This window comes from Dermacentor albipictus, chromosome 6 (genome assembly GCF_038994185.2).
Source record: "Dermacentor albipictus isolate Rhodes 1998 colony chromosome 6, USDA_Dalb.pri_finalv2, whole genome shotgun sequence".
Taxonomy (NCBI): domain Eukaryota; kingdom Metazoa; phylum Arthropoda; class Arachnida; order Ixodida; family Ixodidae; genus Dermacentor; species Dermacentor albipictus.
In genome coordinates, this window is record NC_091826.1 from 121807881 (window position 1) to 121822240 (window position 14360).

General features: G+C 48.7%; 2 protein-coding genes across 3 annotated transcripts in view; one reads left to right on the top strand and one right to left on the bottom strand.

Annotated features, from left to right (window-relative positions):
* LOC135913798 (salivary peroxidase/catechol oxidase-like) overlaps positions 1-14360 on the bottom strand; it is a 223110-nt gene that overhangs the window by 132192 nt on the left and 76558 nt on the right. Inside the window, exon 3 of the mRNA XM_065446489.1 lies at positions 2331-2560. Within this exon, the coding sequence (XP_065302561.1) occupies positions 2331-2560 (230 nt within the window). The remainder of the gene's footprint in view (positions 1-2330; positions 2561-14360) is intronic.
* The window catches only part of LOC135913799 (uncharacterized), an 80350-nt gene continuing 73228 nt past the window's right edge, over positions 7239-14360 (top strand). For both annotated transcript variants that reach the window (XM_065446490.1, XM_065446491.1), the window contains exon 1: positions 7239-7448. In XM_065446490.1, coding sequence (XP_065302562.1) covers positions 7431-7448 — 18 coding nt within the window. In that variant the 5' untranslated portion in view covers positions 7239-7430. The remainder of the gene's footprint in view (positions 7449-14360) is intronic.

The window sequence follows — 14360 nt, forward strand, 5'->3', positions numbered from 1 at the left end:
GCCGCACGAGAGGCTGCCGCCTTGCTCCCTCCTCCTTCGTATGATACGCATCTGCGCAAACCGTCTTTCACTGTGGCAGACGCGGCTCGGAGGTTATGAAACTGCTTTCCCAGGAGTGCTTGGCTACTGGCCAGGACCTCGGACGGCATCGAGAAAGAAATCAGGAACCTTGCGGCTGCCGCACAAGTGTGGGTTGTACGTCTCGCTGAAAGCGCTGGACAGTCAGCAGATGACTACAATATTGCAGTGCGAGATGCGGGCTTCGACTACCAGCCACGACTCCTGTCTAAGTCATGTGGCCCATATTAACTTAATGAAAACGCGCTGAATCACCATGCAATTCAGCGTGCGCTTATAAAAGTGGGCGAGCTTCTACTCGGTTATGCAACGATGCATGAAAATCGGCGATGTGGAGAACTTTACCAGCTATATTAGTTACCTTACTACTGTATTGTTCTTGTGTGCTATATTGTGCTTTGATTTGGTATTTTGTTCGATCACGTACATACTTGCCCTGTCGCACCCTGTTGTGGTCTACAACATGAAATCAATAAATAAAAGTTCATTTGGTCCGGCTGGTGGCTCAATGCCAAAACGAAGAAAAGAATACCGGTGAACAAGAGGCGTTGCAAATGCATTCGTGCAGCATACATGGGACGGAGGAAAGTGCGAAAGGAGCTCTGGCGCGTTCCAGCTGCATACGCTTGTACGCTATACTGAACTGATGGGCACGTAGTAGCAATAACGCTTTGACTGGGGCTGAGTGCTATGATATCATTTTGTGTTCTGGGATACGCAAAAGGAAAAAAAAAGACTGACGCACATGTACGCCAACTTTCAACTGTTTATTATTCGTTAGCGCGCTTCAAGTACATACACGATAGGGTGATCGATAGTAAATGGAAAAACCTGAAATGAAAGACGAAAATGAAAATAATCTGCGCACATCTGATTTCACAAGCGAAAGTATGGCTTAGTCTAACGCTCGTCAATGAATTCTAAAAAAGCTGTTCCTCCCAGCGCCACACAAGGTGTGCTAACGTGGATTTCCCAGCGCATCGAACAGAACGACGTAGTAACTCGTTTCCGAGCAGCGAAGGGCGTGAATAGGCGAAGCAATTGCCGGCCCAGGCTGGCAGGCTAAACCCGCACCGAGCAAACACTTTTAACGAACCAATTAACTAACATGAGCTCACACATCACTTCCATTTTGGGAGGACCTTGGTGGGGGTCGGTGCCGAGTGTTCCTGTATTCTGTCGGTTCTTTTCGTGACACGGGTGGGGTGATCAAAGGCCGTTCTTCGCCAGCAATCATGGCTGGAATGTATGTTGCAAAAGATTATAAACAGAAAAGGAACTGGAAAAGGTTGCCAGCGATAAGTACTTGCGACATGCAGCCAACATTATAATAGGTCACCCACGTAACTTCAGCCAAACCTTAAACATATGCAAATGCCACGTCGCTGGACAGAACCAAGGTAATGTTGCTTGCCGTCGCTTGGAGATACTCAGATTACATTTTATATTAAGCCTAATGACATAATTAGTATTAACTATTTAATCAACTTCTCAAATCTTATAGTTACATAAAAAGTGTCAATAAGAAAATTTTACAGCAACTTGAAAAATTCCCGATACAGCTTTCTATTGCTCGATGCGTGCTCCATAAAAGTGTTTTTTTTAGCCTGAGAGAAGCCCTCAAATACACGAAAAACGCCTCGAGCGATTAGTCGCGCAGCAATTCATTATTTATTATTATGATTACTACTACTACTACTACTACTACTACTACTACTACTACTACTACTACTACTACTACTACTACTACTACTACTAGCTACTAGTGCTTCAAGTGTTACTACTACTGTGTTGGTCTTCGACTACTAGTAGTGTGTTGAAAAAAGGGGGCGATAAGAGGAGGAAACGATGATGATAATGATGTTGATTAAGAAGGCAATGAAGAAACCTGCCAGTGTGGCCAGAACAGACGAGCCACTAGAATCGCTCCGTTACGCTAGCTCCCGATAAATGCAGCCGCAGTTACACTCTAATCAGAAACTTCGACAATACCAAACCCAAAAGCGCTGCCACTCTCCCTCCACTTTTTCTCCATTCCGCATTACATTCGTTTATCCTTGCATGCTACGTCGTTCACGCCATAGGAAGGGCGAGATACGAGAGACGCACGAGCGTAATCTTTGAATCCGAAATAACCAGCCCCCGTGAGGCCTTTTGGAGACCTTGAGCCACGTGAAGACCGATTCCCAAGCCGAGCGCGAATTCATGTAGGTTGGGGCGGCGATAAACCGCGTCGCCGGGCGTCCGCTCACCGTCCGGGTAGACCGGTGGCGTGATCCGCGCGTGGCAGCTGAGGGCCTTGCCCCAGCTGGGATGCTCGATGTTGTTGCAGGAGCCGTCCAGGGAGCGGTAAGGGTCGGACGGGTCGCACTCGGTCGGGTACAGCCTGCCGCACAGCGCCTTGCGCATCGACACCGCCTCCAGCTCGCTCAAGTCCATCTTGGCCACGGCGTGTTGCACCTCTGTCTTGGACGCGTTGTTCCTGGGAGCGGGGAAAGGTGAAAAAAAGAATATGTTGGGTGTTACTTATTGAAACAGTCATGTATGTACGGCACTCTACGTAGCGGGGAACTAAATATTACTTTCCACCATCAGGAGTTCTTTAACGTGCTGTCAATGCGCGGTACGCTTGCAGTTGTGCATTCCGCCGCCGTAGAAATGCAGCCACCACGGTAGAAACTCGAATCCACAACCTCGAGCTTAGCAGTGCAACAAAAAGCTACCAAGCTACGGCGGCGGGTGCAAGCTGACAGTATTCGTAACGAAATACGCTACCTCAATGCTGCCCTCTTGACCTTGTTTAACATATATGCAGGCTATGCGTGGATAATATTTACGAATATCTTCTGCTAGTGTATATGTACGACTCGGAGATGTGCCGCCGCATACAGATAAACATGTGTACATGGCGGAGGCGTGTAAGACGACGTGTAAGACGCACAACCTCCGCAGATTTGTGAACAGATCTCCCGAACTGCGGAGAACAGTGCGCGGTAGGAAGGAAAGGAATTCACTGCAAATACGTTTGGGCTCTGAAAGCTTCGCGCCGGCTCTGGCTATCAGTGCAATGTATTGCCGTGTACTGTATTGCATGGCGCATGTCTTATGGACCCGCAGCCATAGCCAGTGAATCCTGATGCATGTATCTTCACGCAACATGTATTCAGTTTTCTAATTTAATGAATGTTTAATTTCAGTTAGAAAAGCTAAAGATCGCCATCACACTGGAGAATGGAGACGCAGAGCCGGATGCCTTCACACCGACTGACGGAGGCCAGAAACACAGCACCCAGATAGAGCAGACAGAAATTGAATGCACGTGCTTAGTTCTAATTTGTTGTTGATTGCATTAAACAAGGAAAGTAAGAAAGAAAAGTTAAAGTCCAATCTGCCTTCTTTTTCATTTTCCTGTGCTGCTCTCTGCCGCACGTTGCTGGAAACATTTTGGAAGGGTGCCGAGTCTTTGGCCGGTCGATGTGTGAGCTTGCGCACATATTGAGTGCGCTTCGGTTCGTTTCGTGGATCGCGAATGATTATTAATGGCTTCTCTGGGGCAGCATGTCGTTTCTGGAAGTCGCGTAGCACTCACCGACTACTGGGCGAGCAGGCCTGAGTGCGCTGTTGTGCTAACAGTCAGGGCCAATAAAAACACGCGGACTTCCGTCTGCCGACGCGGCTGCCTTGGAGGTTGGAGTTCGCTGTCGCTGCTTTCTGCACTTGCACCTCGGTTTTTGTGTTTACGCATTCTTTAGACTTCCGTTTTGGATTTAGCAAAGGGATACACTTCTTTACATCAACATCAACAGGTCGTTGTTAGCATCGAATAGTGGGGAAAGGTGCAATCGCTTACATGGAGCAATGTCAAAACGCAGCAAAACATAAATCTCTGCGCATATGAGCAGCGTTCTTTCACCTTCAAACGAGTCAATATGAGGAGCCGAGCCACTTGACGGCAACTTTGATCCAGATACATATATTACGGGCTATTGATTTATTACTGATTCTCGCTTTTCTTTACTTTCATCATGCTTAAAGTTTGCGCGTTCCGTAAAGTGCTATAGAGAAAACTGTGCTCGGCATGAGCGCTCATTCATAGGCCGTGTTGTTATCTCGCGACAACACGGATGCCTTCGATGACACCGCTGGTAAGTGAGCGCGGCCGTTGTTTATGCTTCTGTATCAAATGTATCGTCTCGTGTTTTGCGGCTGACGCAGAGGTAAGCAGTGCAGCTCTGGAATTAAGAAATGTGACAATACGCACAGACCCATCCGCCGACGTAGCGAATGCGACCGGCACATTATATAAATATATGCAGCACTATGAGGGAATGGTATCTAAGTCGTTATGAAGAAATTGCGTTTTGGGATCTTACAACAGTTCCGAAAGCATGACAAAAGGTTCTGTTTGACGTACGAGTGGCGAAGGAACAAAATAGGCTTCAATTCCTAGACCTCCACATCAAGTTCGGTGATATCGCCCTAGAGCCATGAAATATTTATTTTACCTTTTGGTTCAGCCCAGTCAACAACTGTTAAGAGGGCTGTTGCGACCCTTTCTCCTGAATACGCACTCCTCAATTCATGTCCTCTCATGGTGCAAGCGAGCTTTCAGGACGAGGTGGCCAGACTGCACAGAGCAGTGTTCTCTGACCAGGTTTCGGCAACCGAGGCCGATGCACTGTTACATAAAATCAAGGGGATTCCAAAGAAAGCACGGAGACAAGAGCGTAGCAGCGCCAAATCTGTGGTGAACCTGTACATCCAAAGGGTATCCTACAATTTGAAAGGGGTTGGCAACAAGTACGGCGTCCCACTGGTCTTTTCTGAGCCAGGTAAGTTGGCCAAGATATGCCCCAAGGTCCGCAGTGGCGGCTCTGGGAGTTCCCGCTGTGCAATGGAACACACAAAGCCGTACGTACGTTGTTCCATGGGTGTGGTCTACGAGGTCCCCCTTTCGTGTCGCAAGGACTATGTGGGTCAAACTGGACGCTGTGTCAACGAACGCGCCCGGGAACGTGAAAGATCACTAGGAGACGTTACGCCCTCGTTCCAGAGCCTACCTGTCCGTTGCCTCTATTGCAGAGATTCAAGCGATCAAAACTGTGACGCACGACTTGAGGGAATCAAAATTCTAACCATGAAGCAAGCACAGATCAGCTCACGAGCTATCGGAAGCCTTTTTTATCACGCAGAGTGGCGAGACGTGTACCAGCGCCATTTCAGACACCCCGCGTGGTAGTGAATTCAGATTATTAAACTAGAGCCGGTAATATGCAGTATGCCCACCTTAACCTACGTTTTATATTTTTGTACATTTGCGTGAGTGTGTTGCGTTTTTCTTCACCTGCAGTCATTAATGCGCATGCGCTCAGTGTCCTCAGTATTGATAAATGTAACGCGTTTTTGTTTCGATAAACATAGTTGAAGTAGCGATCCTCCTGTAATGTGCAAATAAATTAATTAAAATATGGGGTTTTACGTGCCAGAACCACGATCTGATAATGAGGCACGCCGTAGTGGGGGAACTCTAGATTAATTTTGACCACCGAGATTTTTTTTTTTATGGTGCACCAAAACCTAAGCACACGGTTGTTGTTTTGCATTTCGCTCGCATCGAAATGAAGCCGCCGTGGCCGGCATTTGATCCCGCGGACTCGTGCTCAGCAGCGCAGCACCAAAGCTACTAAGCAACCACGGCGGGTGTCCTGTAATGTCTGTCTGTGTCCTCGTCTAAAGAAGAAAGTAGCGCTGCATTACTTTCTTAAGGAAGAAAAACAAGCAGGGAAAGGGGGCACCGTTTAAAGAAAACGGCAAGGATAGACGCTGGTGCCAAGAGTTTTCGCTATCAGTGTTGTATGCCTCCACGTAATGCGAGGCCATCCACAAAAAGCGGTGAGGGGGAGGGGGGAATTGGAAAGCTTTAGAAATATTCAGCAAGTTCCCCCACAATATTACATAACGTTAGTGGCAACTTTCGTTCTGTCCTCTACCGAAGCGAATGAATTCTACATCTTTGGGAATCTGTGAAACTTGAGTTTTTAATGCGATGTCGACTTGCCAATTCTTTTTTAGAATGCGTCGTGTCAGTGATGTTGGGCCATTGGCAATTTTTGCCTTTATGCAAGCGCGAGAAAAAGGACTTGTCGCCTCATCCGCGGTCTGGAGTGTTGACGGCATCGCCGAACAACCCAGCTTTTGTTGCTTTTGCTACGGAACGTGGCGCGCTTTGCCTTTGCAACTTTTTATGCGAAGCATATTACGAGGGCTCAACCCAGCTCCTCAGGCGCGGCGGTGTCGCCTTGAATACCACGTGACACCGTGACGTCACGACAGAGGAGAAGTGGCTTTGGCTCAACTCTTGCAAGATGGGCTGGGTGGGAATCGAACCAGGGTCTCCGGAGTGTGAGACGGAGACGCTACCACTGAGCCACGAGTATTTTTTTTTCTTTATTACTGAGCCACGAGTACGATGCTTCAAAGCGGTACAAAAGCGCCTCTAGCGAATGCGGTGTTGCCTTAGAAACGAGCTGTTTCTAAGGCTCAGGCGTGCGTCGCTCGTTCAGGCGCACATTTCGTTGCCGCGCCGAACGCTGCGTTGCTCGACGCTCACCGCGTCCAATGCGGGGCGTCCAAGGCGAAGCAGAGTAACGCATGAGTTGTTTCTTCGTCTAGCCGAACCAAATATAGCCAAGCAACAGCAGTTCACCAAGCTAAACAGTGGTTCAACAACTAAAATAAAGGCTAGTATGCTTCGCATCCTGGGCTTAACCTTACCTAAGCCACAGCCATTTTTTTTTATTCACGGCATTCTTCTGTCTATTTTATTGTGCATGGATGGCACTGTGTCATCCTTGCTATGGTGCAGTGAGAGAGTGTGGTGAGCGTGCGAGCTAAGCACTTATTAGTATGGCTGTTATTAATACCAGTAATTTTACAGGGTACTAAGCTAAATATTAGCATTCAGGTTGCCATAGCGCTAACACCATTTGCTAATATTCTTCGAGAACGCCAGTGATCTACGCCAACTAACGGTGCAGCCTAGGAGATACGCGAGCTCCATTATTAAAGAGCTGCTAAAGAACGGTGCGTCGATTTTTCTTTCAAAGGGATACCAAAGTACGATATTTCTCTCTCTCTCTCTCACACTCACTTACTGATTCCAAGTCCACCTCTTTCCCTTTCGCAAGCGCGCGACCAAGACGCAGGCCAGCGTTCCAGCGCGGTGCACGCCCGCGCAGAACCCGTTATGTCACGATTGCAGCACGCGACGACGGCGACCATTGCGCGATGTCATAACAGCGGAGACCTTCTCCCTCCTTTGGCCGCCTTATCAGCGGGGCCGACCTGAAGGGATGGCGGCCTCAAGGCAGGTAAGCAAAAAGAAGCAGATTTTTCTTGTTCTCCTACTGACGGCATCTCGCTCTGGTTCGTTCTCACACGCATGAGGAAAAAAAAAAGATCGAAAGTCCTTGCCCATTGCGCGGACTCCAGCCGAGCTGCAGAAGCGAGGCGAGCGATCCTTGGTTCGAGGGGGAGGGGCGAGGGGATACGCCTCGTCGTTCTTGGCAAATGAGTCGAGGCCAGTGAATGGGCGAGAGTTGCAGGCGCCGGCCTTGACAGGTGATGCTGGGATCTGGGGCATGTCGGCGGACGGGCGCTAGCGCATGTATGCGCCAGCCGGGGCTCGCTTTAACCTTTGCATTCATTTGGGCTCCGGAAACGCTGGCACCGATGCAAACCGCCATAGTTCGCGCTTTCGGCGGCACGTATGTGCCGAGCGTGCCTGGCCGCCTCCAGGCGTACAGTACGTCCCGGCGAGCCACAACACGGAAATGGCGGCGTGTATTCGTAAACACGGAAGAGCTGTCGATTCGTCTCGCACCGCCGCGATGAACCGGCGACATGCGCGGGTTCCGGGTCCTTCGCTGGACATGGCGTGGCGTCCGAACAAGGCGCGTCTTCTGGGGTACGCGGTCTTCTCGTCTGTTGACACGCTTGTCGTGTTTGCAGAAGGGCGAGAAAATTACTTCCCGGCACTTCGGGTGGAGAAGTGAACGTTGGCGCGCGTGTTCTATAAATGCGCTTGGACTGTTGGCGGAAGAACGAGTGCGGCGGGTAGTTCGAAGGCTCGGGGCGCACTCGTGTCAGGCTTGGTCGCCTCTGCGAGTTCCGGCGTCTCAAAGAGGGAACTGTCCTAAATGATTTGTTGGGCTTCGTCACTCGGATGCCGGCGGGGCTGTGCCGCATGGAAGGAAGCGTGGGTTTCGACGGGCGACGACCTCTAAGCCGTTTCACGGCCTATAACCAGTTTCTGCGACCGGCGATAAACGCACATTTATTTTTTTCAAACACGCATTCACCAGCACTGACTCAAGCAACTCTCTCGCGTTCTTGCAGCCGCGAGAGGAACTAGACAGATAGATAAACGGTTAATGATAGCAGAGGCAGTGACGTCGGACTGAGGCACATTCTTCTGGCCGGTTACCCTGCACTGGGAAAATGAAAAGAGGTAAAAAAAAAGAACAAGATGGTTCACGATAGCGACACACCACAGGCTATACCCATAACCTAGACTTCAGGCCCGTATACTCTATAAAAAAAGATCAGGTAAGGTGCCCTGTAAACCAGATTTACAGTCGCCTCAAGGGCCCGAAGTATAAAGGTATTTGAAAGCGGCTGGATGTCGAGACGGGCAAGATCATCGGCCAGCCTCTGCGAGCTCTTCCATATACTGAGGACAGTTGCCCTCATTGTGACAAACACGATAGGAACACCGGCTTCAAAGGCGTGTCCTTTGTTATGCGCATTTGTGCTCGGCGTCATTAATTGTCATGATGAACCCATCGCAACTACCGCACTTTCTCGCTCTAATCATTTGAATTGGTTTCCTGTGCAGCTACTCAGGTGGATGGGGAATTACCCGTGAGGAAAGTTCCTTCGCCTTGTGGATATACGCAGAACAGATTTGCTGCATTGGGGTGGACTCTCTCTCTCTCACTGTCTCTCCGTCTCTCTTTTGTAAAAACAGAATTGACAAAATTCACAGTCATGGATCTATGTCGTCACTACCAGCTGGTAAGCTGCCACGGTCTGCTGTGATATTGAAGCCGAGCTATCAGGACATAATGGAAAAAAAGTAATGTTGTCCATGCCTACTGCTATTTATCAGCTGACTGTGCCAAAGTACCTTCCTCTACACCTAAGTAACTATCTGTGTTCAGATGTAAAACCATCTGAAAGATTGAAGTCACGAAAGGAAAGAAAAAAAGTCGCAGCGCCTTGCGTGTTTAGCGGTACTGAAGAATGGCGATTGGCCAGCCCCATGAGCACATTCTTTTATGCTCTTCACTTGTTGTTGCCCACCTCATGATCTTCAGATCGTCCGCATGACTTGCCTAATGAAATTACTGGTTTCAAGCATTACATTAAAAATGTCGCTGTAATAGCTGCGACAGTTGAAGTAGCGAATTAATGAAGCCAGACAGCCCGTCACCTACAAACTACAACATAAAGGCTTGTGTAGACACTGCGGGATAAGAAAATGAAAAGCTTTCTCTGGAGTTTTCTCAGACTAGAATAAGAAAAAAAATCATGCGAAGGGGTTCTTTTGCTGCTGAATTTATTTTTCAGCATTTCAGGCCTTCTTTTGTACGACACCGAAAAAAGCTAAGCTTAGGGTGGGGTGCTTGCTTTGACGCCTGGAAACGTGAGTACAGCGTAAGAATAGTATTATGTTTCACAGTATTGGAAATATCCGTACTCGAATGCAGTTTCACTCTCACCGAAGACGAAGGCTAATTCTGCACTGCGGGTCGACGTAGCGTTCGTGGGCAGAATGGGGAGGACCTAATCTCGTCTTTCGATATGAGCTTTTGCTAAATTTTGATGAATGAGAACGTTACCACAAATTTCTTCCCCGTCATACTTCCTCCCAAAAATCCTGATCCTTACATGCATCCAAAATGTTGATCCATGAGAGTTGGCGTCTCAGAGGTCTAAGCACTACATTATTGTGCTAACTGGACAAAATGACGTTTGGCATGGATGTTTTTGGGTTCACATGATTCTGGTTCACATGATTTATGCCACGGCGCTTCATTTCTCTCTATAAACTGTGCCTATTTCTTTACACGTTCATTTTAAAAGCTAGACCTTTTTTAATTCATTTTTTTTATCTGAAAGTGAATGCGTTTTATACTCAAGGAAATATACACAAGGCAGGACACGCAAGTATGTTAATCAGGGCTGTTATTCCCGAGTTATCACTTTCGTGGACGCAATCACTTTCGCGAGATTTAGTGTGACTCGTCACCGGAAGCGCCGAATCGCGCGGCCGACAGCGTTGTTGGCATATTAATAAAGTGATCGTGTGCTCCGAAAGTGCATTCTCAACATTTTTACACCCTTTCATGTGTGTAAAAGTAGCTTGGTATGTTTCATGTGGCCATCGCTATCATCCCTACGGGGTGAAATCGAATCGTTTAGGGGAAACAAGTGAAATTTTCCTTTCTGCCCACACTAAACAAGATCATAGCTGCAACACACTACACGAGAACGCCACAAAATAAGCCTGAGTGGCTATCTATCGCTGTCAAGCTTTGATATCAGATATTTGACTGCGCCCCAAGTGGTCAGAAATAACATAAGATACCTAAACAGGACTTCTCTCATCATGTATGTATAGGTCGAGCACGCTGTTGTGAATAATAAAATTTTTAGAGACTTGAGGTTAAACGCATTAGCCACGAGAAAAACCAGCATTAAACATGCAAAAAAGGTTTAAAGGGTGGTTGCACCTGCTTTACTACCGTATGCCGGGTTAAGCGGAAATTACGCTGCTGATAGACGTCTGACAGAGTAACTACAGCGCTCAGATGAGCTGTTGGCAATAACGAAACAATGCGTGTGTTGTGTGCCCATAGTCAGAATATGAATTATATACAAGTACTGCGTCAGAAGTGCCCGGGGGAAGTCTTCCTGCTTTTAAATGCCAGGATCGTCAGGACATACTGCGGGTCTTCAAAACAGTAGAAGGACGTGTCGCTGGTTTGTAGCTTGACGTAATTGAAGGAAGGTGAGCATATGGGCAAAATAACAACAAAATGCAGCGCATTGTCTTAGCACTGGTGAAGAGGCTAGGTGGGGCGTCGGACCCGAGACAGATGCCACGGGTAAATTCTAAGCAGTTAGACGACCTGGGGATGAATTTTACGACGGCCGATTCCTGGCGATGTATTTTACAGATGGACTATAAAAGTCCATCATCTTTTCCCGTGAACAACTTGAGGACTCCAGGACAAATCGCGATCGATGGCGACACCGAAAAATACATGAATATTTTTATAAGCATTCGTATGGGCATTGATTCGCAGAACTTAGGGTACCATAAATTCACAAGGCGCGTACGTGTTAGCTGTGCTGTCTTCCTAAGCTTTACACGCAGTTTGGAAACGTGTGACGGCTGACGCTCAAATGCAGATATTGTACTCGTACGTTGAGACGCTAGCCGTCTGAGACGATAGTTGAACTACTCCTACAAAGGCCAGGATGAAAAAATCAGGACTCGGAACGCCTCGCGACAGGACACTACGATGAGCACAACGCTTCAGGCGCCCGAAGTGAGAACGAATGAACATCTTGACAGGAACCGTACTAGACTTTAAAGTAGTCGACCACCAACTTATGCCACTGCTAATGCATCAACAATGACTCCATAAGTCGCGTCATTATTAATTCATTTCACATCAAGAAACAGCGCTGCCTAAGGATGCATTATTGATTTCTCTTCCTTAATGGAGGACACCAGTTCGGCTGCGTTCTCGATAGAGGAGCTGCCACATCGTAAGCCGACAGCTCAGGATAAATGTTGTGGTGTCCCGAATACTGCTGTAACCGCAAAAGTGTCTTCTTTTACATTATCGTAATGACAGAGCTTGCGAGTCCGATGCGTTGGTACGACGATAGTTCAAGTGAAGGCTTCTCGGGCTTGAATAAAAGAAGCCGGCGGTTAATTACGATGTGTGCTTCTTTCCAAGGTTGCATAAAGCAGCATACGTTATCCTGTTGGTATGGCCAAAAATAGCCTGCCAATACTTCGATATCCTACTTCAGGGACGTTGCGCAGAATCGAAGCGTTCATAAATGCCCTCTCGGTAGCTATCTTTATACAGAAATATTCAGCGACTTCAACTATAGAAGGCCACAGCCCAGAGATGGCGGCATGGTTGTGGATAGAAAGGAAAAGTTCGTGAATTTTTTTTTTTTTTACATGCGCGACAGCGGCTTATAAGGATCAATGGTTGAACTAGATTTGACATCGTTGAGCTTCCCACATGGCCGCTAGCTTTTTGTTTCTGACCTGAGAAGGTGAAGCCCGGTGGTCTAGTGAAGTAGGATAGCGCACTTATGGCCCAATACGAGTAATTAACTTCATATTTGACATGATCAAAGAGAAAAAATTAAAAAAAACATGAAGAACGCAGGACAAGGGTCCCGTACGGTGTCCACTTCTTTTCTTTCGCAGTGCGTCCGTGTTTTGTAACCTTTCATCGTGTCAAGTATTGGCCAACTAGGCCCTCCAAATGTACCTTCAAATGCATTCGGGCACTTGCGTCGGCAATAAGAGCGTCGTTGTCGGTTTCCAGCCACCTGTCTTAATAAACTCCACTCTTCACTAATAGATGGTCCTCTGGTGATGGATCGTGCGGTCCGTGGCAGTTGGCGCATCTCTGTCTGGCAGGCCTGCACACAACGAGAGCAGACCGCTTCGCTTCCGCAAACTCCACTCCCGTAGAATAGATTCGAAGACTTGAACTTCTGAGGTCCAGTCGCGGTGCAAGCGGATGGACTGCACAACGTAATTGGCCCAGCCTCACCTGTGACGGTAAAGTGTCGTCTGGAAGACAGTTCATTTAGGCAACGCAAAGTACACAGACGGGAGACCAAGACGATAGTGGTGTGGCATGTGAAGGTCGACCGCCACAAAACATGGCTAGGTCTACGTCGTTTGCGCCGGCTACAATGCATGGTCCCAGTCCAGCAGCGGAAAAAGCGGCGGCATCCACGACGCGTCACGACAGGAACCCACGTCACAGTCACGTGATGGCTTACAGTCATGTAAATTTATAAGGTAAACGAGTTTAGCTTTAAAGAAAAAGCGTTCACATCTTAGGGTGCGAACTGGGTCGGTCGGGTTGGGAGTCGGACTCGCGAGTCGGACACGCTACCGCTTCGCCACACAGGGCAAGCTTGCAAGGTGCGAATGTAAGCGGGTTTATATGTATGAAGCAGTATCTGATTATTGTTGGCTCTGAGTGTTGGCATGTTGTCGCCATATATAAAAAAAACAGCGATCTCCTGTTCCCCAACATAAAACTGTATTCGACTAAAGTTAGTGTACATGGCTCCCGCGGGGAGTCATATACAGTAATCCCCCGCTCTAATTACACTGCTGTCCAACAGGTGCTGCGCGAGCTCATAGAAGCTTCGTTCCGCATTTCTGTCTTCAGCGTCCAGCGTGCTGCAGTCAGTTCTGCATTGGATAGTGTGCCCGGTTCGTCTTTGGCGTCGTGCGCTGGGCCGTCGCCGGCGCCTCATGCTGGGCCGTCTTCTGAAGCGCGTGCTGGCTCATCTGCACCAACGCCTCGCCGTCCAGGGACACCGCGGCAGACAGGCGTGGAGAAAGCGCAAACCAATGCTGATCACACAGAGCGCCAGAGTTGTAGGCGACGCAGAGACGCCGAGTTGCGCGTGCGGGACGGCGCAGCGAAACGCCAGGAGCGAAGCCTCGCATTGCAAGCCACGGATTTGGATCGCGACCGACAACAGCTCAATAGCGAACTGCAGGCGCGCCTGGCGCGGCAAGCGGAGGCTAAACGACTGAGGCGCCAACAAGACTCTGCCCTGCGAGAGCGAGAGGCGGAGGTCAAGCGGCTTAGGCGTGAATATATATATACATTATGGGGTTTTACATGCCAAAACCACCATCTGATTATGAGGCACGCCGTAGTGGAGGACTCCGGAAATTTCGACCACCTGGGGTTCTTTAACGTGCACCTAAATCTAAGCACACGGGTGTTTTCGCATTTCGCCCCCATCGAAATGCGGCCGCCGTGGCCGGGATTCGATCCCGCGACCTCGTGCTCAGCAGCCTAACACCATAGCCACTGAGCAACCACGGCGGGTAGGCGTGAATAAAACCCTGCGTTGCAAGAACAGCAAGCGTAGGCTAAGCGGCCGAAGCCGCAGGCTGAAGCTGAACAACGGGCTCGAAACAGGGCCAC